We start from the raw sequence: 24,411 nt of genomic DNA, 5'->3' as shown, positions 1-24,411 counted from the left end.
CTGGGAAGGGCCCTATCAAATAACTGAGGTCGGTAAAGAGGGAACCTACAAGCTAGCTCGGCTTAATGGAGAAGCAATCCCATGGACTTGGAACGCTATACACTTAAAGAAATATTATCAATAATATCTTTGTAAGGCTTAGTTAGAAAAGCCAATTTTGTTTATTAAGTGATAAGAATTAATATTTTTGCATTATCATATATGTTTGTGGATGTAACGTCAAGTAACCACGAAAGACCCTTTCCTGATTACTTGGGGGGCATATATCCTGGATATAACCAGGTCCGAAAACTTAGAAGTTAGTTCAAATTGATTGATCGACGTGTTTCTTAAAAAGCGCGAGATATCAATAAAGGATTAACACGAACTAAGTTTTTAAAATTAATATCCTGGATATAACCAGGTCCGAAAACTTAGAAGTTAGTTCAAATTGATTGATCGACATTTTTCTTAAAAAGCGCGAGATGTCAATAAAGGATTAACACGAACTAAGTTTTTAAAATTAATGTCCTGGATACAACCAGGTCCGAAAACTTAGAAGTTAGTTCAAATTGATTGATCGACGTTTTTCTTAAAAAGCGCAAGATGTCAATAAAGGATTAAAACGAACTAAGTTTTTAAAATTAATGTCCTGGATATGACCAGGTCCTAAAACTTAGAAGTTGATTTAAATTGATTAATCGACATTTTTCTTAAAAAGCGTGAGATATCGATAAAGGATTAATAGAAACTAAGTTCTCACCAAATGCATTGAAGAGGAGTAAAAATAAGGTCAAAACAAAAATATGTAAATAGATTAAAATAAATCTGAGGATACCAATTGTCTCGAGGATAAAAAACCTCGTAATGTAAAGTTACAAATAAAAATAATAAGAGAAAGGAACAAAAATCCTAAGCCTCGCCAGGCCGCTCCGATGAAGTCACCCCCTCGGCAGCCTGCTCGGTTGCAGTGGAAGTCTCCCCGGTCTCAGAGGGCACCTCTTGTTGAAGGCAAGCTTTGAACTTCTCCAAGAAGGAGTCCCACACGTCCAGCCCCAGGAAGGAAAAGTCACCATCCAGGTTGAAGGCCCAGTAATGGTACAGCATGGCCTCCATGGAGGAGCTGGAAGATGCCCTCTCCGCCACAAGGGCGGCCTTGACCTCTTCAAGTTCAACCTTCGTGGTGTCCAGGGTGACCTTAGTAGCCTCGGCCTCTAGCAGCTTGGCTCGAGATGCCTCCAGGTTGGCTTGCAAAGCAACCAAGGCAGCCTGCGCGACCTTCTCGTTTTCCCGGGCAGTCGCCAGGGCAGCTTTGGCATCCTGCTCCTGTTGCTGAGCAGACGCAAGGGCGGCCTGGGCAGCCTGGTGCTCTCCCCTGATCTCATCAATCCTGGCCCTGGACCGAGATACGCTCCGATGGAGAGCCAAAGCCGCCTGCAAGATAAAAAGATAATAAGGCAAGTGCCTTAGAGAAAAAAAAAACATAAAGAACCGGTGGTAAGGCAAACTTACAGTGAGGGTCATCCCCAGTGAAGACTCCATCACATTCTCGGGGCTCCTCATCTCGATCTCCCGCAAGTCCCTTGATGTGGCGTTGTAGCAGTGGCCCACCATGTAGGTCGCGGTTTCGTAAACCGTCCCCCTAAAGGCCTCGGGGATTTTCTCCAAGGCCTGAGGGTTGACCAGGACGCGCACGCGGGGAGTCGGGGCTGACAAGGTTGCGGGGGAGGTGGAGCCATCTTCTCTACTGCAGGAGAGGGTGGAGGCACCTTTTCTATGGCAAAAGGACCCTGGCTTTTCCCCTTGGCAGGAGACTTGGAGTAAGTCTCAGGGGTTATCTTGGCCAGCCGGAGCCTCTTCACCAAGGGCTCGGACGACCCAGAGGAAGGATTTCCCCCTGGAACATAGATCGCAGAACGTTGTCCCCGGGCTGCGACATCTCCTCGTCTGAAACAAAGACAGCAAATCATTAGTATGCATGTAAAAATATTTTGATTGCAAAAAATCTAAAGAATGTATTGAAAAAGGTTCTACCCTCCGAGCTAAAGGAGAAATCTATTGTCAAGACTTCCGGCCCCGAAGCTTCTACGGGGGAGTCTAAGATAATGACTTCACGAATGAGGGGAGTGTAACGCCCTAGATAGCCAAGACCGTTACACTGTGTACTTATAAAGGTGCAATTCTTGCTAAACAAGTCATTATTTTAAAAACGTGTTACTAAACATGTAAGAGCTAGGGTTAAAAAGGTTTGGTCTCAAAAGACTCATTTAATATATTTAAACTGTAGTAAACATGGGATCCCATAAGATAACAAAATTAAAATAAGTTTACAGACTCCCAAAAGTACATGAGTATTCACTAGCCATACTAAGGCAAAACAGACAGCTTCAGGTTTCATGTCCTTGCCTAGACCTCAACCGTGGCGGCCGAGCACCTGGGTATGTACATTTCACTCGCTGCGCTCTCCAATCAGGGCTGGTCTAACTTGCCCTTGCCTTTACCTGCACCACGTAGCACCCGTGAGCCAAGGCCCAACAAGAAAACATTTTAAACAACTCAACCAATAAAAAAAACAGACAATTAACTCATTAAGCATGTATTCCCATCAGATAATACTCAACAGATATTCAGCACATATAATCCAATTCAAGATACAATTTGTCACGCACTGCATTCATATAACATAATAATCAGGGCCGAAGACTTAGGCCGCACCCTCTGTTTAACCCACTGACTCCGGCCCGCTTAAACCGAGCTCAGTGCATAATAAGCTGTCCTCGGCTACCAGTGGCCGAGCCGCGCCCTGTGCGCTAGTGAAATCCTTGGCACCCTTAGGCCATTGGTTCACTAAATGGCTTGCATGGCATAATACCAACTTTTCAAGCATTTACAATAGGGAACCCTTAGTCCCGTCACATATATCCAACCAGGTGCAGTTTTCTTACCTTTAGTCTGTACGGTTTTCGAATTACAAGCAACACCCCTCAAGCACGATCTGTTTCCGAGCCTAAGCTTTTATCACCTAGCCACAACCAAAGTATAGGGTTCCATTAATACTCCAATATAGGTTTCCAATTACAGAACAAACTCCCGGGATTCCAAATTCCACCAAGCACGGTGGTGAAACCAAATCCGAGCAAACTAGACCACTTTCCCGTGCTTAAAACCCCCAAAAATTCATGTGTGCAACCAAGGGCTGCGGCCCCCAAAGCCTAGCCGCGGCCCTTCCCCAAAATAGAATCTACTTCCACACTGAACCACACACGCGCCGCGGCCCTTGCCTTGGGCGCCGCGGCGCGCCCCCTTGGCCGAGACTCCTTGGCTTCTTTGCATGCTAGGGCCGCAGTGCTCTAGAACAGAGCCGCGGCCCTCCCCTTCAAACCCATAATTTACACCATTTCTAAGTCTGAAACCTCGCCTTAAACCATCCCAAAGCTTCCCAACTCTTAACCAATTAATTCCCAACTTCTTTAGCATGATCTAAACAACATAATTCCCAAGAAAACACAGCCTAACACACTCTAACCTCCTCCTTTCAATTTCTGAAACCCAAGTGCTATAAACACTCAAACCAGCCACTCAAACTCAATTTAAAACCTCTAAACTTGGAGTCAAAACTTACCTTTGCTGTAGAATCACTTCACCAAGCTATGGCCAAGCTAAGCTCCCAAGTTTTCCCTCTTAATTCTGCCTTAGAACATCAAAACTATACTTGTTTCAGCACTTAACTAAAACTCAGTTAGAACTCAGAATTCAGCCACAGAAAATAGAGTTAGATGCTTACCTTAATCCCTGCTTCAGTTCCTTGATTTTCCCCTGAGCTAAACCTCCAAATTCTCACCACCAAACTTAGAAATCCTAACTTGTTTCCCCCTATTTTCTGTGTTCTTTTTCCTTCCCTTTGTTTTCCCTTAAGCGTGAGAAAGAGCTGAGGCTAAGTTTAAGTCGGTTTGTGTTTTTCTTCTAAAGGCTTCCTTAAGTCTATCTCACACATTAAGTTAATCCCGAGGCTCGGGGTGCCGGAACCGTCCCCGAGGCCAAAATGGTAAAATCCCCCGATATTCCCGCCTAGACATTCTAACCTCAAATATATCTCCATATATTTATTTTCATGACCCGATAATCCAAATTGCTACCCGCTATCTAAAATTATCCCCGACTTCTCCAAAGTCATATCTTAAACCCCGTTGTGACTTTTCCCGCTATCTGACCCTAGAATCGTCTTGAGTTGTGCCCAGCGAACCTGTCCACATAATAATGTGGTTCTCACATATATCACATATCATATTACCACATAATATAATCAATTATCATATAAACATTATTAAACATATAATTACTCATTAAATCTCAATTATTCCATTAATGCCCTCCTGGCACACTAATCAAGGCCCTTAAGCCTTATTAGCGATTTTGGGTCGTTACAAGGAGGCTCTGGGTCTAGATCCGCCTCAGGACTGGACTCCTCTACATACTGCCTAAGACCCGAAGCTACTACACCCTCCAGAAGGGAGGGCCACGACCTAAGGTTGGTCCTGTACTCCTCAAAGAAGGCCGACCTAAAGGCCAGGGTATTATCTACTACTACAGTACCCCTAGGGCGGCCCATGTCATGACGCAACACTAGCTGGTCAACACACTAGAGTAGAGTGATGTTGCGATCTGGGTCTCTTTGGTGGCGGTGAACGAGTTGGCTGGGGTTAAACCTAGCAAGCCGTAGGTCTGCGGCGGCCCTGTCTAAATCCCTAAACAAGTAAGGGTTACCTTGGCCGGAGGGGCCGGCTGCTGCCTCGAACTGGGTCCGCTCTGCATTGACCTCTTGGGCGAACTCAAGAGCCCGCTTCCGGCGCACGAGGGGCACCTCGTCCTCCTCATCATCCGCGGCCTCCTCCTCGGGGATGGGCGCCATCTCACGAGCTGCGAGGATGGTTCGCAACCTCCTCAAGGCCAGAGTCTGGCCCAGAGAAATTAACTTACACGCTAGCATCGTCTCATCAAACACGAGCTGGCGGTAGTCTTTTTCACTTGGGGGGAGCCTCTCCAAGGTTTTGTATTGACCCCCAAGGGTCACCGACTTAGTTGTCCTCGCAAAAATAGCTGCACGATAGTTTTCAAGTCAATAATGAATGGAAAGAAACTAATCAGCAACGATCTTGCGAGCTAAGGTTAGAAGGAACTTACGAGGATGGTTGAAGTAATGGTGTTTGCAGTTGCGGAACCCCGTCGACATGAAGAATTGATCCTTGAAGTCATTGGGGTGGCTGGGCAGCTCGTGACCGCGGCCGAGTTGGGAAAATGGGTCAGGTAGTAGAACCCGTCACCTTGCCCCCGTTGATTCGGGCTGGCTTTGAGGTAGAAAAAGTAGAGGATGTCCGCCGATGGGGGGACCTCCCATTCCTGCTTCAGGAACAGGCACCTCAACCCCGCTAACAGACGGTAGGAGTTAGGGGGGAGTTGAAAGTGGGCCAGCTTCACGATGTTCAGGAATTCCGCAAAGTACTGGTCCAGGGGAAGAAAGGCCCCAACCTTGAGGTGTTCGTTGCTCCAGGCCGCGAACTCCTCATCGAGCGGTGCGCAGCTCCACTCGCCCTCAAGGGGAGGGCGGGCGACCAGAGCGCCCTTCCCTATCTCGATGTTGTGGAAAGCATGATCTTATTGACTTTCCCCTGGGTTATAACCTTCGAGGCAATCTTCTCAGCCTCGAAGAAGGCGTCAGGTCCCACATCGACCTCCTTCTCCACGGTGGGACCGAAGTGGGGAATGGGGGAGTCTGTTGCCACCTCTTTCCCCTTGTTGGACTGTTGGGAGGACGAGCTGGCGACACTCTTCTTGGGCATACTCTTCCTGGGTCCCATCTGGTCGCCTAACGAACAAAGATGAAGAAAGTTTAGAAAAGGCGACCTAAGTATAAGAAAGAATCTAGCGCGAAGAATGGTTTCCTTTACACGGGCTTAGGTAATCTCAGCCCGCGGCGAGTGAGACCACGCGGTTCTATGAACACGCACGTTTATGCTCCCAACGGGTCCCCGATTGCTCAGGATCCGTGTGTCAGGAGGGTCAGGATAATGTTTGCCTTGGAGGGAAAGTTTCAAAAGGCAAAACCGCCTGGAAAGCGTGGCCCCTAAGCTACCCAGTTTTTGCACCCCAAAAACGTGTTTCCTTCCCCTCTCCAAACAGGCACTTAAAAAGATTACCCAGAAAAATCACCCCAGAATTTTGTCCTATGAGTCATGTTCCTAAGCATTCTTTTTCCTACGGTCGATACCCCTAGGATAAAAACCTACCCACAAAATACCAGCAAAGAAAAACAACCTACAGTATGCGGCTAAGAAGGAAGTTTACCTAAGCAAAGAAAAATGGAAACATTTAAAGCATACAGTAGGCAGAGGACTTACAGAAGCTTTTTGCTGCGTAAAAACTGAAAAGAGCGTAGGAGTTGGAATCCTGGTGAAATCTTTGGAACCGGAGTCACGGAGAAACCCTCGTGTCTGGAACTCAGGAACGTCTGGAACAGTGACCGGAAGGAAAAAGGGTTTTGAAACTGAGAAGAGAGAAGAAAGAAGATGAGAAATTTTTTCAAATAAAAGGTGGCTCGTGCAAAAGGTGGCCAACCTTATATATACGTAAAAGGCAAAAGAATAAGGGTCGGTCGATCGTCTTGATGTGGGATACGAGGGTCATAACTCGAAAGACGAAACGACGGCCGAAGATAGGCTAGGCCATTTAATGCGGTTCTCGGAAGACGGACCGTCACCAACAACGATGCCCCACGTGTCCAATACCAGCGCAATGGGCGGGACATGAAGAGTCGACAAGGAAGCCTAAAAGCCCCCACTGTGGCCACATGTGACGTCATATGCCACGATCAGGGGCTTGGGGGGCAAATGTACGCCCTAAATATCCACAAGTTATTAGCGAGCTGGAAAATGGCATAATCCTATCAGCCACGTGGAAGCCACCTACCCGGAGCTGCTGTTACGAGTCTCTACCTCTTTAGCTCGAGGTAGCCAAAGGTTTAGTAAGAATACTCGAAGGCATCGGATCAGCAGTGTGGACACCCCGAGCTGGGACTACATCAAGCTCGAGGTACGACCTAGAGCTGACACCTCCAACCCTTTATAAAGTCAACCACGCAATGTAAACGTGCGCATATCAGACATCACGTGTCTACTGCATTCCTAAATTCTCGGTCACGCAGCATAAACGTGCGTGTTCAGGCACCCCACGACTGGTTTGGGCCATGCGACCCATTATCCCCCTTACCTATTGATTAGACAACACTTCATTGTCAGGTTTTAGGAATTAATCATGAATGTCACAGAAGTGACATGATGGGTAAGAAGGTCACGGGATGACCCCCTTCGCCAACACCCAGGTGTCCTCTCCCTATAAATATGGAGACCCTGGGTGTTGCAAGGGGTTGGCTTCTAATTTGTAAAGAAACACCCTGTAAGGAATACCAGAGATATATCAATAATATTGACTGGTGGACTAGAAGGATTTTAACCTTCGAACCACCTAAAAAGAGTAAACGACTTATAACCTTCCTTTGAGATTATTCACATATTACTGTTCATCATTTAGCACTAATCCATCCCATTTATTCATATAATTATCCGAAAAACCACGTCAACAAGAAGGTTTCAGAATTCTTTCCCACGTATTTTGAGAAGATATTATGTGAATTAAATGATATAATGCCACCTAATGCATTATCTTTTATGTGCATGATAATATCCATAAGAATGTGGGATTGGATAACTAATTACATCATATCCCTTAAACATAGGAATTTTACAACAATAAATACGTTCACACGTAACCGACTATCTTAGATATTGGGTTTATTATGCCCTCGAGATTATTTGTCAATCATGAGCTAGTCATTCTTGCTTCGCCTTTGCTCCCAACAAGTTATTGATGGAGTCATCATATTCGAGCTTATGCCTCTCGAGCTCGGATCATCTTGTCTGAGGGCAAAAGATACATCACAAAATATATACAAGTGTCGAACCCTTTGCTGTTGCGAGCTTTCCTCATAAGCTCGAAGCTTTTCCGAGGCTACATACTGCACGAGTTCACGAGATCGTTATTTACAGCGAAACTGTCTGACTGGAGGATCATATATGAGGACTGTGCATATTTCGAGCCTACACCTAACGAACCTAGATTTCGGGATCATAATTCCTCATGCTCGAAATCTGGGTGTAACAACTACCGAATTGTGCCCCCTTTAATTATAAAATTTTAAAAATATATTTTTCTATTAGTTCTTAAAAAAATATTGAAAATTTATTAAAAAAATCAATAAAAGACTAAAATTATTTAAAATTCCTTTTAAATACATTTAAGTGTAAAAATATTTTTTAAAAGAAAAACTAAATTGTTACAATTAAAAAAAACATATTCCCTTCTTCTTCTTTATTCTGATTTTATTAATTTTTTTATTTACTTTTTATTCTTTCATTATTGGCCCCTAAAATTATTTTAATAATTAAATATATATATAATATTACAAATTTAAAATGTACTAATTTTAAAAGAAATATATAAAACTTAATTAATTAAAGGGAAATTTACGTCAACCACCATTTTACGTTGAATTATTTATTTTTTATGGTCTAACTGAATTTTTTTCTTTTTTACTTTTTTTTATTCAATTTTTACATTTTTACGGCATATCCACTACACTACACTATCCTTAAAGCCCCTCACCAGTCAATACATTGTCATCACAACCCATAGCTGAATTGATCCCAACCAAAGATCTGTCATTGGCGTCGTTGTTCGACATTGAAGAGTTTGATAAATGGTCCTTTCAAAGGGCTATCATTGTTTTGTGTTGTGGCCACACCTTTATTCTTGTACGTCACTATTTTGAGAGTCATCGGTTACAAAAGCCAGACTGATCTAGCGCATAGCACCGATGCCTGTGGTGACATCAGAATCTTGGGTATTGCTTAGGCCTTCGGTAGCATGATGTTTGTTTTATTATTATTATTATTATAAAAGTATGCTTGGTGTTTATACGAATAACATCCACATTTACAATTACATGACTCATACATATTTATTATTAAATAGTCTTATCATTTCTCTTTTCTCTGTTTTTGAATTGTTTAGATTTATGTATAGAAGTTTTCATGTTGTTTTTTTAGTTGTTTAAGTTTATATATAGTTGTTCAGTTGTTGTATTGATATCTAATTATTGTTTAGTTGTTTTCAGATATATTATGATTTTTTTTATAAAAAAAAACATGTTAGTATGCTATGGGTTGACTTCTAGTTGTTGTCCAATTGTTGTTTTTTAATTATTTTTTAATGTGTTAGTGTGTAGTGGGTTAATGTTTAGTTGTTTTCCAATTATTGTTGTTTTTTAGTTTATTTTGGATATATGTTTAGTTGTTTTGAGATATATTTTTAATTTATTTTTTACACATTTAAAAATGCAGGGAAAAATTATTTTGAAGTTGTTTTTAGTTTATTTTGAGTTAATGCAATGAATTGATGTCTAATTGCCTTTTCAACACTGTATTGTTGTGACATTGTTGTTGTGTTGCATTTCAGTTGCTTTTTTGATATTGTCTTGCAGTGTGTTGTTTTTTTAAAATGTAAGAATGAGTTTTTTGATGTTGTTTAGTTTTTTTTTGTAGGTGCAATGGGTTGCACTATGTTTTCTGAGGTTGTTGTCGAGTTGCTTTCTTTTTGTTTGTTTAACGTTATATTTTATGGGTTGATGTTTAGTGTAAATCGTATTTTTGTAATTTTGAAATATTAAAATCATATTTTTGAAAACTTGAGTTAGTAAAAATGTAAAAAAAAAATGAAGGATCATAAAAATGTAAAAAAATCATAAAAAGTGAGTATTTATGAAAAAACTTCTTAATTAAAAACATTGAGAAAAATGAAAGAATAATATTAAAAAATATATTAAAAAAGAAAGGAATATGTTTTTTTATTTAGTTTTTCTTTTAAAAATATTTTTAAACTTAAATATATTTAAAATAAATTTTAAATAATTTTACTCTTTTATTAATTTTTTTATTTTTTAATATTTAATTAGAAAATTAAATTTTAAAATTTTCATAATAAAAAGGGGCACAATTTTGTAGTTGTCAAAGTTCGGGGGTAACAATGTTAATTATTTTATGTAAATTATAACAGTGGGCACGATTTGATAGTTTCAATAATTCAAGAGAAAATTTTAATAGACCATATATTTTAGAGGTCACAAACTAGTAGTGATAAAAGTTATTCTTTACACAATTTTGAATTCTTAAATCAACAAGTTGGCCGGCCATACTTCACTTTCATTAAAGAAATAAGTGGAATGTATATGTGTTTGGATTATCTAAACAAAAAAAAATTATTAATTTTTTGTAGCTATTAATTTAATATGACACACTGATCAAACTATAGATTTTCGTTCAAGGGCAAAATTTTGTAGTTGTCAAAATTCAAGGGTAAAATTGTTAATTATTTTATGAAAATCATAACATGAGACATATTCTGATAGTTTTAATAGTTTACGGAGAAATTTTAACAGATCATATATTTTAAGAGATACAATCTGGTAGTGTTAAAAGTTTACCGGGACACAAAAATACTATTTATTCTTTACACAATTTGAATTCTTAAATCAACAACTTGGCCGGCCATACTTTTCTACATACAATAAATTTTTTAATTCCATATATCTACTTCATTTTCATTAAAGAAATAAGTGGAATGTATATGTATTTGGATTATCTAAACAACAAAAAATAATTCATTTTTTGTAGCTATCCATTTAATGTGACACACAGATCAAAATATAGATTTTAGTTCAATTATTTGAATAACACTTGTCGTTTAAAAACGAGAAAACACCACCAAAAAATAAAAATAATCGGTTTCTTACCTTCTACAACCCCAACAACATATTATATGTATTATCATATAGAAAGGTACGGCAAAATATAAAAAAAGACCGGAGACTTGATGACCGGAGATCATATATATGAGCTAGCTGAATTTGTGTACTTGTAACGAAGCTCTGAAACTCTCTGTAAGACCTGTCTTGAAGCCATGGCGGAGTTGATCCTCTCTCCGATTGCTGACAAAATCATTGGGCGTTTGGGATGTGAAGCTGTGAAGCAGATCTCTCGAGTTTGGGGTGTGAAGGATGCGCTTGAACAGCTCAAAGAAACCATTTCAACAATCCAAGCAGTGCTTCTCGACGCTGAGCTGAAGCAGTCCCACAACAACCAAGTCAACAACTGGCTCCACAGGCTGGGCAATGCAGTTCTTGAAGCCGACGACTTGATGGACGAGATCAACACTGAAGCTTTGCGATGCCAACTCATGTCTCCCAACCAAATGGCCAACCGAGTATTTTATAGTGAAAACCGATCTTTGTAGTTTAATTTATATTTATACTAGATACAATCTATATATATATATAGCAATTACATGTTAGTTAAATTTTATTATTTATAGAATTTATAAATTTTAATTAAATAAATAATATTAACATATTATATGAAAAATTAAACCAAAATATTATTTATGATTTTTTTTAAAAAAAATTATATAATATGATAACTATTTTAAAGGTATAATATAATTTTTTTTAATAAAAATTAAGATTATGTATTATATATTATTATATTGATATTTTATAATATTTAAATTTATTTCTTCTATATAATAAGTGTGTAGATGTAATACCCTAAATTCTAGCTTTAATTGTAGAAAATAAAGATGTTGAAAAATAATAGTAAAAAACATTGCCTTATTTATTTATAATTTAAAATAAACATAATCCGGGTTTAAGAAAAATAAATAATAGTCTTTACAATAAAATAAAATTAAAACTAGGCAACATTAAATCATAAAATTCATAATTTCCCAAGAAAATAACACACGGTTATACGGCCCCCAAGAAATTTAAATTTAAAATCTATGTATAATTGTTGCTAATTCAGAGTAGATTATAATTTAAGTTTCTTGCTAGTTTTTTTTTAAAAAAAAAATAATTGTTGCTAATTCAGAGTAGATTATATTATATGTTTAATATGATATTATTCTAAGAAGTGAGTTTAAGTTTAATGAAATTTTATTTAAATTATAAAACGTATGATTTTATTATTTTTAAATAATTATCATTGTAAAATATTTTAAAAAATATCATCTTTTAATTTGTTTAATTATTTATTATTTTTAAATAATTATCACTGTAAAATATCTCAAAAATACCTTATTTTAATTTGTTTAATTATTTATTACTTTTAAATAATTATCATTGTAATATATCTCAAAAATATCATATTTTAATTTTTAAGAAAATTTATTTTATTTAAGTTTAATTGATGTTTACAAACTACCGTTAAATATAAGAATATTATGTTAAATATAAGAATATTCTGTTAAAATTAACATTAAAAAAAAAACTGTTAAAACCAAGAATTTCCGTTATCTACGCACTTATTATATGTAAGAGATATATAATATATATCATAAAAGATATATATATATATTATTCATTAAGTCTATTACCACTTTATAATTTAATAATTTTGAATAATTATTTAAATAATCGTTCAATATATATATATGCCACTCTACAGGTACGCACTTTCTTTTCCAGTTCCAACGAACTTGTTTTTAAGTTCAAGATGAGTTGTAGAATAGAAGGCATCAATAAAAATCTAGCTACCATTTCCAATGATAGGAACTTCCTTTTGGAGAAAGGACGTGAAAAGACCCCGAGTGTTAGGAAAGTGAGAGATACTCACTCCTATGCACGTAAGGAAGATGTTATTGGGAGAGAAGAAGATAGATCAGTTATCATAAATAAGTTTTTGTTGGAAAGTTGTGAATAAAGTGTCTTGGTGCTAGCCATTGTAGGCATAGGTGGGTTAGGAAAAACCACTCTTGCTCAAAGTGTTTTTAATGATGAACAAGTCCAAAAGCATTTCGAGTTAAAGATTTGGGTATGCGTGTCTGATAATTTTGACTTGGAATTAATTGTGAAAAGCATCATTGAGTCTGCGAAAGGTGAGACTAGTGTGGGAAACATAGGAATGGAGCCGCTACGGAAGAAACTTGGGGAAGTACTTGGTGGCAAGCGGTATTTTCTTGTACTAGATGATATGTGGGAGGACAATCGTAATAAGTTGTTGGAGTTGAAAACTTTAATCACAAGTGGTGAAAATGTAGGGAGTGGAGTTGTAGTAACTACTCGGAGTGAAAAGAGTGCTAAATTTATAGCTAGCAAACAACAATCATATCAATTGAGGATTCTTGATGAAGATCAATCTTGGTCTCTGTTTAGAAAAGTTGCTTTTGAAGATGGATCACAAGAGCTCGAAAACAACACTAGTATCGTGAAGATTGGAAAGGAGATTGTGGAAAGGTGCAAAGGAATCCCCCTAGCTATAAAAACAATAGGAAATCTACTATATGGTAAAAGTAAGGAATCAGAGTGGTCTTCCTTTAATAAGGAATTTTCAAAAATATCATAACAACAAAATGATGATATCTTACCCACCCTTAGATTGAGCTATGATCATCTTGCCTCCCATTTGAAACTTTGTTTTGCCTATTGTAATTTATTTCCTAAAGATTATGAATTTAAGGTGAAAGATTTAGTTAGCCTTTGGATGGCTCAAGGATTTCTTAAGCTCTCAGATCCAAGTCAAGAACAATGTTTGGAGGATGTGGGTTGTGACTGGTTTATGAATTTGTTGGAAGGATCATTCTTCAAGATGTTAAAGTGGATGAATGTACCATTATAAAAAAATGCAAAATGCATGATCTTGCCGTTCAAGTAGCAGGAGCAGAATGTGCTACTTTTGTAAGTTCAAATGGCCAAGCATATATCAAGGAAACTACTCATTACGTGTCCTTTGCAAGTAATACCAACTCAAAAAGTGAAATTTCAGTTTCGTTGGCTCATGCCAAAAAGATCCGAACAATTCTTCACTTTTCTGTTTCAAAGGACCAGACATTTTGCGATGCAATCATATCAAATTGTAAGTTCATGCGTTGTTTGGGTTTGAATGATTCAAGTATGGAGTTAGTATCAAATTCTATTGGGAAGTTGAAACACTTGAGATATTTAGATCTCTCATGTAAATTTGGCCTCAAGATACTTCCCAATTCTATTACTAATTTGCTGAATTTGCAAACGCTGAAACTCAATTATTGCTCACAACTCCAACAACTACCTAGAGATATTGAGAAACTCATCAATCTTAGGCATCTTGAACTTTCTTATTGTAGACGATTAAATTCTTTGTCGAGTGGACTAGGTCAGATACTGCAATTGAGATACTTGGATCTTTCTTGGAATAAGGGTCTATTGTTACTACCGGATTCAACTAATTGTTTGTCGAATTTGCAAACACTGAAACTCAATCAATGCTCACAACTCCAAGAACTACCTAGAGATATTGAGAAACTCATCAATCTTAGGCATCTGGAAATTTCTGGTTGTGATAAATTGGAGTATGTGCCATGTGGATTGGGTCAGCTAATTAATCTTCATACATTATCAAAGTACGTGCTGATGAAGAGAGAGAAATCTATCCCAAGGCATGGTGGTGAGCTAAAAGAATTGATGAGACTTAACAACTTCAGAGGGGAATTGGAAGTTATAAATTTGAGCCATGAGAAAGATGTGGCAGCAGAGTATGGGAGTGCAAAATTAAAGGATAAAAAATATCTTCGATCTCTGACGTTGAAGTGGGATTCTCATGTTGAAATTGATAATACAGAAGTGATTGTTGGTTATGAAATGTCAATGGAAGGCCTTCAGCCACACGAAAATCTTCTAGTACTGAGGTTAAAAAATTATGGGGGTGTCAAGCTCTCTAGCTGGCTCTCATCACTTACAAACTTGGTCAACTTAACTTTGAAGGATTGCAAGAAATGTGAGTATCTAGTTCCATTGAATCAACTCCATTGTCTCAAGGTTTTGGCACTTTGGAGGTTGGAGTCTTTAGAGTACATATCAAACAACAATTGCAATGAAGACTTATTAGGGTCAACAAAATCATTACTGCCATCTCTACAGAAACTTAAGTTGATTGGGTTGCCTAATCTAAAGGGATGGTGGAGAGAGATTGTAATTAGTGGTGAAGAAGAAGTTGATCATTCTTTTGATGCTGCAAATGAAGAAGACAAACACATGTCCTTGCCTTGTCTCCCTTCTCTTTCTAAATTAGAAATACAAGATTGTGCTAGGCTGACTTGCCTGCCACTTTACCCACATTTGGAAGAGCTGACTCTGAAGAATAGCATATTGAAGCCATTGGAAGAGACATTAAGAATGAAGATGAGCAGTAGCGCTGCATCTTCTTTCTCTCCTCTCTCCAAATTGAAAACTCTATGTCTAACTAACATTGAGGATCTAGAATGTCTTCCGGATTGGTTCGAAAGCCTTACTTCTTCTCTCAATAAATTGTATATTTGGGATTGCCCTAAATTGAAGGATTTGTGTCCAGGTATTCTACATCTCTCGTCACTTCGAAATCTGTGGATTTCAAATTGCGAGGGGTTAGCAGACATGCTTAATGGTGATGATGGCATTATGTGGAAAGCCCTAAATGGAAGACTCCACTCGCTACAACTATGGTTGTTGCCAAATATAGTGACTGTTCTTCCTAAGGGTATCCAATATCTTACAAGTCTGCAACATCTTCAAGTTTTTTCCTCTAAAGTCTGACAACAATTCCAGAGTGGATCGACAACCTCAAATCACTTAAGAAACTTGACTTTGATAGATGTCCCAATCTGGCATCATTCCCTGAAGGTATTCGAAGCCTCACCACTTTGAACTCATTGGCCATTAGCAGATGTCCCATGTTATTGAAGAGATGCAAAAGGGAAATAGGTGAAGATTGGGATAAGATTTCTCATATACAAAACTTGGAGTTAGATGAAGAAGAAAATGAGGTAGAAATGTTAATGTCAATTATTTGTAATTTTTATAAAATAAAACAGAGTGCTCAGTTTATTTGACACTACAGAATGCATCGGAAGAGGCGGGCGAGACAAAGGGATGCAACCTCTTCTTGAACAAGTTTAGGGTATGCAATATTATGAATACAACAAATCAAGGATAGATATATGTGTAGGTAATTATTCTGCAAATCCCTTCTCCCTGTATACAATTTACAAATCTCAAAATAAAATAAGATCCAATTGAAAGTAAAAAAACAGAGTAAAATTGATGGACTAAGAAAATATGTTTTTCTTTTCTGTTTAATTCAAAATTTTGAGCTTATTATTGGATTGTTAAGAACTTCTTACTTTATTTATTATTTTTTTCGGTTCTTGAAAGACTGAAGCATATTAAAATCCCATTTTGTGGCGATAACATGTTGGTAATATAGAGGATTGGCTATGGGTTCAAATTACATTAATGTTCCACTTGGGACTAACTTGCCATTCTTGCTACTCCTGATCATCGGATTTTAAAACCAGGCATGGAGTGAAGCTAGTTATCATTGTGAATGTACACTGTCTAGAAATTTGTCCATTAGCTGATTTTACTGAACTAATGAGAATTAGAATATAAGCTGACATTGCTCTTGATTGAAAAGTTTTGAGTCCTTCCATAATGATGAGTTCATTTTGGTTTTGAATAATTCAAGTGCTTTGAATTGTTTTCTGAAATGGATTTCGGTTAAAGATGAAACAAAAAATATAACATAAATTTAATTGGGTTTTTGGTGTTCAACTATCAACTACTTTCTTGGAAGGAATTTGAAGATTCTTTTCTTTTGGGATTTTGATTTGGATGGAATATTGGCAACCACCTTAATTGGGTGTGTTTAGTTATGGCTATTACATTTTAAATTATCTTGTTCTGTTAGTTATCCGATATCATTGTAATATACTCTATACATAACTACTCTATTTTATTTTTATCTTGTCACAAAATGACTCATTCATTCTGGTTTAGTTATCAAAATATTATACTTTTTTTTTCCTTCATAATCGCAGAGATTTTATTTTGGGACCTTTTTGTGTGCGTTTGGGTTTCTGTTTTGAAAGCCCAACTGTATTAATGTTCTAATGTTCTGTTTCAGGTTACTTTGGAGAGGATGCATGACCATGAGGGTTATAGAAGCAATGAGATGATCCAAAGAAAAATATGAAGCTATTATGGCTATTATCATTTCCATTTAGGAGGTTTAATTCTTGTTCTAGCTCAGAAGTCTCGCTCTCACTTACTGACTTAAATCTGACTCTTGCTTTAAGATAAAACTAGCTTTTTTCTCATTCTCCTTTCCAAGTTTTGTCAAAGATACAAAGCTTGTAGGGCTAGAGTGTTGCACATTTAAATGACTTCGCACTTTACAAATGTTGCATTGAAAGGGGAATTTTTACTGTATGTATTCAAGTTTGTTCAAGGAAATTGTTCTTCTTTCCAAATGGAGATGGAACTACATTATCTTCACTGCTAGATGAGGTTGTGAAAACTGTTGGAGTTACTGCATCGCCATCAGAGGATTCTATACCAGAAAGGAGGACATTGGAGTACCTTGAGATGCAAGAAGAACTTCTTAAGGTGATACTTGCTATTCTTGTGCGCTATCTAATAAAATATGGAGGTTGTCAAAACAATGTGTTTCTCTTCTAAATGAGATAGTTTTGTGCATTGCTTTTTGATTTGTTACATGTATGAACTAACAGAACAAAGTAAATTAGGAAATAAATATGAAGTAATGATCAGTCAGCTCCATTGCTCTCTTTTAGCTAAGTTAGCAAATGTTGATGGTGCCTTAAGTTAAGTCTTTTTTTTTTTTTTTTTTTGCTTTTTTATGTCACCTTCTAATTGCAAAGGTTCTTCAATGGGCTGAGCTGATTCTCTTCCTTGGGGGTTTTCTCATGCCGTTGGGATGTTGGCATTCTACTCTTGTTGTTTAGCTTCTTGAAACTAGACTCCTTGGTGTTTGAGTCCAATAATAGTTCATGTTTGAATCTGTAACGACCAATATTTTGAGTATGACAAACTAGGTCCAATTGCGTCTGGAATGGACTTTTGTTATGTCTGGAGTTTATTCGTTTTTAGTTAGTGTCCACGTCAGCAGGTGTGTAAAGCAAAGCTGTTAATGAGTAACAACTATTAGTTGGTTCGGGATTATACCTAATTGCAGCCAAGGATATATATTGATCTGGTTAATTAGTGTTAACCAACTCTCTTTGTTCGATAGATTCGATTGAGTGTTTTTGCTCTGTTTTCTTTCTTTTTCTTCCATTGATTTTTGCAAGTGTTGGCAAGAAATTCCATTGAAGATGGTTGAAGGTTTCTGTGCAAGCACTGGAATCAAGCCGTGATTGCTGACGGAGTTCAGCTGGGTCTTGATGCTATAGATCCGAAGGGTTTCAGATTTATGATATTGTTGAAGGGAGTTCAACATTGAAGCAAGGGGATCTTGCATTTATAACCAAGGGATTTGGTTGTTTAGGGTAAAAATCTTCACTGTATTTTGAGATAGTTTGTACAGTTTTTACATATTGATTCTTGAACTGGTTTATGTAAATTACTTCTGAATATAGTGAGAGTTATTACCCTGGTTCAGGGAACCCAAGCACTAGTCGGCTGGAATGAGTTTTCAGTGCAGACGAAGCTTGTAATTTTGTGTGTCAACTCTTATGATTGTGTTGTTAATGTTCATGTATGTTTCAAGATACAACCTAGATGAATATTGTAAAACTGGAAAGATAGGCTAAAACTTAGGTTTTTCAATTGGTATCAGAGCCAGGTTGTTCTAATTGTTTTTCTTTCGATCCTCCTATCTTTTGTGTACTGAAATTGATTTTTGATTTTTTCTCGTGTAATTCGCAATTCTTGTTTTTTCTGGGTTCTCCAGTTGACACTAACCCCTTCTGAGTTTCGACTCTGGGAATATATTGTCTTTTTTTTTTTGTTCAATTGTTTGTACAGAATGGAGATGTTCAGAGAAGGAGGTTCCACATCTCGACCCCCAATGCTTGAAGGGGCAAATTATCCTTACTGGAAGACAAAAATTCGTGCATTCTTGAGAGTTGTTGATGAACGGGTGTGGATGGCTGTTGAAGATGGATGGAAGTGTCCAACCGTTGTTGAAGATGAGGTTGTTAAGCCTAAACAAATGAGTCTATGGACTACAGAAGAGATGGAAAGGGCCAATTTTAATTCAAAGGCTATGCATGCTCTCTTTAATGTAGTTTCTACAAATCAGCTGAAAGTCATAGCCAACTGTGAAATTGCCAAAGAAGTTTGGGAGAAACTGAGAATAAAAAATGAAGGAATTGATGCTGTAAAGAAGTCTAGACTGAGGGCTTTGGAAAAAGCATTTGAAAATCTATCTACGGAGGAGGAAGAAACTGTAGCGGAGTTCCATGCCAAATTGTGCGATATCTCAAATGAATCTTATGCACTTGGAAAAACTTACTCAAACGTAAAACTAGTTCGCAAGGTGCTTGGAGTTCTGCCTCGGAAGTTCATGTCAAAGGTTACCTCTATAGAAAAAATGAGAAATGTCAAGGAACTTGATCTTGATGAGTTAATTGGGTCATTGCAAAACTATGAAATGAGTCTCACCCGGTGGAAGAAAGGCAAGAAGCATAAAGATCCCGAAAAAGAAAAAGCTGATAATAGTCTTGCATTTGTGCATAAGGAGGAAAAGAAGTTGATCTCAGATGCATCTGAGGGTTTCTCTGATGAGACTTTTGCGCTGCTGACCAAGAATTATGCTAAATTCTTGAAGAGGAATTACAAGAAAAACTTTCTAGGAGGAAAAGAGAATGGTCCCAGAAGAAACTTTGGTGGAAACAATAAGCAAACTCAGCAATTTGGTGACAAGAAAAACAGGGGAATACAGTGCCGAGAATGTGACGGTTTTGGACATATTCAAGCTGAGTGTGCCAACACTCTTAAGAAGAAGAAAGCCTTAGCAGCTACATGGAGTGATAGTGATGAAGAAAAGAGCTCCACCTCAAGTGACAGGTCTGATGAAGAGAAACAAGTGGTGGCTTTTGTGGCAAAGAGTCATCAATCAATGTGTTCAGAGGAAGATGGAAATTCAAGCTCAACAGATGAGGACAGTGATGGGAGACAACATGCATATGAGGAGATGTTCGCTCAATGGGAGTATATGGCTAAACAAATCAAAGGTCTCACTAGTGCCAACCAACAACTTGAATCTGAGAAGGATGGGTTGGAGGACACTGTTAAAAAGCTCACAAAACAGCTTGATGAGAAGGACAGTGAGATTTACAAACCGACTGCAGATTTAATAAGGGCTAGACAATCTCTTGAATTTATCCCTCCAGGAACTGCTGCAATTAACCACACCTTGCAGTTACAAAAACCATATGGAGATAGAACATCCATTGGGTACAAAATGCTTTACAAGAAAGGGGAAATTTTGGGAATTAATGATCCCTCTTCGTCCAAGAACAAGGAAGATAAGACTCATGATGAATCAATACACAATACTTTTAGTCCTGGTTTTCCAGATTCCACTAAACAGATCAGTGTCTCATCTGGACCCATCAAGTTGAAATACGAAGGAAGGAAGACTATCCTGGATGGTCAGGTTCAAAAGGAGAGATTTGTTCCCATCTGTCATTTTTGTAACAGAAGAGGACATATTAGACCCAGATGCTACAAGTTGCAGGCGTATTTGAAAGCTATGATCGATCGTCCAAATAGCTTTCAACAATTAAATCGATTTACGGGAAAGTTGTCATCTAGTGAGTGGAAACCAAAATCTAATCTTAACAAGAATGTTGCATTAGTTGCCCACACCTCTCTTTCAGCTTTTCATGAAGATCAATGGTACTTCGACAGTGGATGTTCCCGACATATGACCGGCAACAGAAATGTGCTGGTAAACTATAAAGAAGGAAATGAGGGAGCTGTGACCTTCGGTGATGGGAACAAGGGTCAGGTTTTTGGAAAAAGGTGATCTGATACTAAATGGAGTAGCTCCATTGACTGAGGTGTTGTACGTCAAAGGTCTCAAGGAAAATCTTATTAGCATCATCCAACTATGTGACAATGACTACACTGTAAGTTTCTCTAAAACTCATTGTCTTGTTGCAACTAATGGGTGCTCAGTCTTGACAGGTAATAGAACCAGCGACAACTGCTATGCACTAAGCAATCAAGTCTTATGCAACAGATCCTTTCTTAATAAGCCAGACCTGTGGCACTATAGACTGGGGCACTTTAACTTTAGAGACTTTAAGAGAATTGTGAAACTACAAGTTGTTCGAGGGATACCAGAGATGAAAGTCACTAGAGATAGGTTGTGTGGGCCTTGCCAACTGGGAAAACAGACAAAAGCCTCACATCCTCCTGTAAACATGCTTCTCACCTCCCGTGTGCTGGAGTTGATTCATGTGGATTTAATGGGACCCATGCAGAATGAAAGTCTCAGTGGCAAACGATTTGTCATGGTTCTTGTTGACGATTACTCTAGGTACACTTGGGTAGATTTCCTCAAAGAAAAGTCAGACACTTTTGGACTCTTTTCAGCCTTAGTTCTCAGACTCCAAAATGAAAAGGAATCTAAGATTGGGAAAGTCTATCGACTTCGAAGTGACCATGGAAAGTGAAATTCTGTTTTTAGTAATTACCAAATTAATTAAACCAAGTAAATTAATTAAAGTGCGGAATGGTAATTAACTGTTTACACAGATTACAGTTCTGTCGGGACAGAAACCAAACTTGTCACGACAGAAACTGAACACAATAAAAAGACAGTGCAAAACAATAAAGAACACAACGAATTTTTACAAGGTTCAGAAACCCTTTCGGATAACCTACTCCTTGGGGCCACGCCCAGAAAATAAAACCAATTAATAAAGAATCACAAGTACAAAAACATTGAATTAAACAAAACAAGACTCCCTCTTGAGATTTGCCGCAACTTGTTGTACTTCTCTTCACTAATCTGATCTTGATTGAAACGCTCAACCACTTGAACTCCCTTCAATGGCCAGTGAGTGCTTGCATCCTCCCGACACAAGGCTTGTAAAAATCTTCTCCCGAAGACTATAAATGTTGTGTTCAAATTACAATGTGTATTCACTCATGAACATGGTATAAACTCACCACTAAAAACTAAACACACATAATTCTACAAGATCACATGAATACTTATGATCTTGAATACAAAGAGGAACTCTCACAAATATTACAATAAAGCTCACGAATAATGCACCAAAGAGTTCACTTTTCTCACGGCCTTTAGAGCCCTATTTATAGAGTCTTTTTCGTGCTCACAAAGGCAGAGAAAGAATTCTTCTAATAAAGGCAAGAATCACAGTAGTTAATCTTGATTGATGAAGAGTTGCCTTATTTAGAAGATGCTGATCCGACAAATGCGATATCGGTGGGGACTGCTCAGACCTGTGTCGGATCAAAACAAGCTTAAAAAGGAAACAGTAATTAATGACATTAAGAACTAGTTTCCTGAATGCAATCCTTGAGCTGCACGAAAATATGTCAGCAAATAATCCAAAAAATAACTTTGGGTAAGTATCGAATATTTGCAATAACCTTTGTTTCCTTTATAAACAAAAAGAGACAATATATGCTAAATAAGGAAGCATATTATTGACCAAAAATCACACAAAAGGAAAAGAGAGATTCCGAAAATTGGAATAAAGGAAACCAAATATTTTCCAAACAAATCCGAAAAATATAAGAAAGGAAAACAAATATTTTCGAAAATTATAATAAAAGGAAAACAAATATTTCTGAAAATTATAATAAAAGGAAACAATTAAATCAACCATTTTTCTCTTTTAAGAAAAAAAGATATTTCTATAAAAATGCCAATTATAGGATTTATAGAAAGGAGTTTGAAAACACTGTGTTCTCTGATTTCTGCGATCGGTTAGGAATAAAACATGAGTTTTCAGCTCCAAAAACCCCTCAATAGAATGAGGTTGTTGAAAGGAAGAACAGGACCTTACAGGAAATGGCTCGGGTAATGATGCATGCTAAAGACATTTCTAAGCGTTTTTGGGCTGAAGTAATTAATACAGCCTGTTATATCTGCAATCGGGTTCATCTGAGAACTGGCACGACACAGACCGCCTATGAGCTTTGGAAAGGAAGGACTCCTAATGTCAGTCATATGCACATTTTTGGATGTGTGTGCTATGTCCTACATGATCGAGAACATTTAGGAAAATTTGATCCAAGGAGTGATGAAGGAGTGTTTCTTGGGTATTCGCTTAACAGTCGTGCCTATCGTGTGTTCAACAAAAGAACTCGTTCAGTGGTTGAGTCCATAAATGTTTGATTTGATGACTTGGAAAACTCTGAAGAACCAGTGGCAGATGATGAAGCTCCAATCTTAACTACACCTGTTCCAGTCACAGCTAGAGAAAACCAAATGGTTCCTGACACTCCGTCTGGGTCACTTCATACTGAACCAACCGCGTCAGAGGAACAAGAAGCCGGTCCTAGCGGCTCACAGTGTGATGAGGAATCTACCAGTGCTCTGCAAATGGAGTCTCAACATGCAAAGCTTTATAAAAATGGACCCCCTTCCTGGATTCAGAAGGCTCATCCCCCTGATGTTGTTATTGGAAATCCAAATGCTGCCATGGTCACCAGAAGAAAATTACAAAATTCGATTGCCTTCGCCTGTTACTTATCTCAGATTGAGCCAAAAAGTGCCAAGGATGCTCTTTTAGATGAGTTCTGGCTTGCTGCTATGCAAGAGGAGATGTTCCAATTCAAACGAAATGATGTGTGGATCTTAGTACCCCTACCTGAAGGAGCTAATGTTGTTGGAACTAAATGGATTTTCAAGAATAAATCACATGAGTTTGGCACTGTCATAAGGAATAAGGCAAGGTTAGTTGCACAAGGTTACAATCAGGTGGAAGGAGTGGACTTTGAAGAAACCTTTGCCCCAGTTGCACGGTTGGAATCTATTCGGTTACTTCTTGCAATCGCATGCCATCTAAGAATCAAATTACATCAAATGGATGTAAAAAGTGCGTTTTTGAATTGTATTCTCCAAGAGGAAGTTTATGTGAAACAACCTCAAGGTTTTGAGGACCCTCAGTTCCTTGACCATGTTTTCCAATTGAAAAAGGCCCTATATGGGTTAAAGCAAGCTCCTCGCGCATGGTATGACAGACTTACTGCCTACCTTCTGTCAAATGGATTCACCCGTGGTAGTGCAGATAATACTCTTTTTATCAGGTATCTAACTGATGGAATATTTGTTGCACAGATATATGTGGATGACATAATTTTTGGGTCAACTTGTAAGAGTGAGGTTGCTAGGTTTGTGGAACTTATGCAAAGTGAGTTTGAGATGAGTCTAATAGGAGATCTATCTTATTTTCTAGGACTTCAGATTAAGCAATCAGATCAGGGAATGTTTATTTCTCAGTCTAAGTATACCAAGTCCATGTTAGAAA

The 24,411-nt window shown here is 37.9% G+C and overlaps 3 protein-coding genes across 3 annotated transcripts; all 3 read left to right on the top strand.

Moving 5' to 3' along the window:
* Positions 1-10,852: 10,852 nt before the first annotated feature.
* On the top strand, positions 10,853-19,047 carry LOC133831493 (disease resistance protein RGA2-like). Its single transcript, XM_062261808.1, has 2 exons — positions 10,853-11,349; positions 17,347-19,047. Exons 1-2 carry the CDS (start codon positions 11,047-11,049, stop codon positions 17,437-17,439), a joined length of 396 nt encoding a protein of 131 aa, XP_062117792.1. The 5' UTR covers positions 10,853-11,046; the 3' UTR covers positions 17,440-19,047.
* On the top strand, positions 12,636-13,562 carry LOC133830081 (putative disease resistance protein RGA3). The gene is made up of 2 exons (XM_062259991.1): positions 12,636-12,765; positions 12,859-13,562. The coding sequence occupies exons 1-2, from the start codon at positions 12,636-12,638 to the stop codon at positions 13,482-13,484; spliced, it is 756 nt and encodes a 251-aa protein (XP_062115975.1). The 3' UTR covers positions 13,485-13,562.
* LOC133833105 (uncharacterized) lies at positions 18,921-20,927 on the top strand. The gene has a single exon (XM_062263363.1). The coding sequence runs from the start codon at positions 18,921-18,923 to the stop codon at positions 20,925-20,927; it is 2,007 nt and encodes a 668-aa protein (XP_062119347.1).
* The last annotated feature ends 3,484 nt before the right edge of the window (positions 20,928-24,411 follow it).

The sequence above is a fragment of the Humulus lupulus genome, chromosome 4 (genome assembly GCF_963169125.1).
Source record: "Humulus lupulus chromosome 4, drHumLupu1.1, whole genome shotgun sequence".
Lineage (NCBI taxonomy): Eukaryota > Viridiplantae > Streptophyta > Magnoliopsida > Rosales > Cannabaceae > Humulus > Humulus lupulus.
Note: the sequence above shows the minus strand (reverse complement) of the source record. Positions and strands in the feature narration are given on the sequence as shown.

Coding starts and splice junctions, on each gene's coding strand:
- LOC133833105 (XM_062263363.1), top strand. CDS start 18,921: ATGGAGATGTTCAGAGAAGGAGGTTCCACATCTCGACCCCCAATGCTT.
- LOC133831493 (XM_062261808.1), top strand. CDS start 11,047: ATGGCGGAGTTGATCCTCTCTCCGATTGCTGACAAAATCATTGGGCGT. Junction 11,350..17,346: donor CCAACCAAATGGCCAACCGA/GTATTTTATAGT, acceptor TTGCATTGAAAG/GGGAATTTTTACTGTATGTA.
- LOC133830081 (XM_062259991.1), top strand. CDS start 12,636: ATGAGTTGTAGAATAGAAGGCATCAATAAAAATCTAGCTACCATTTCC. Junction 12,766..12,858: donor AGATACTCACTCCTATGCAC/GTAAGGAAGATG, acceptor TCTTGGTGCTAG/CCATTGTAGGCATAGGTGGG.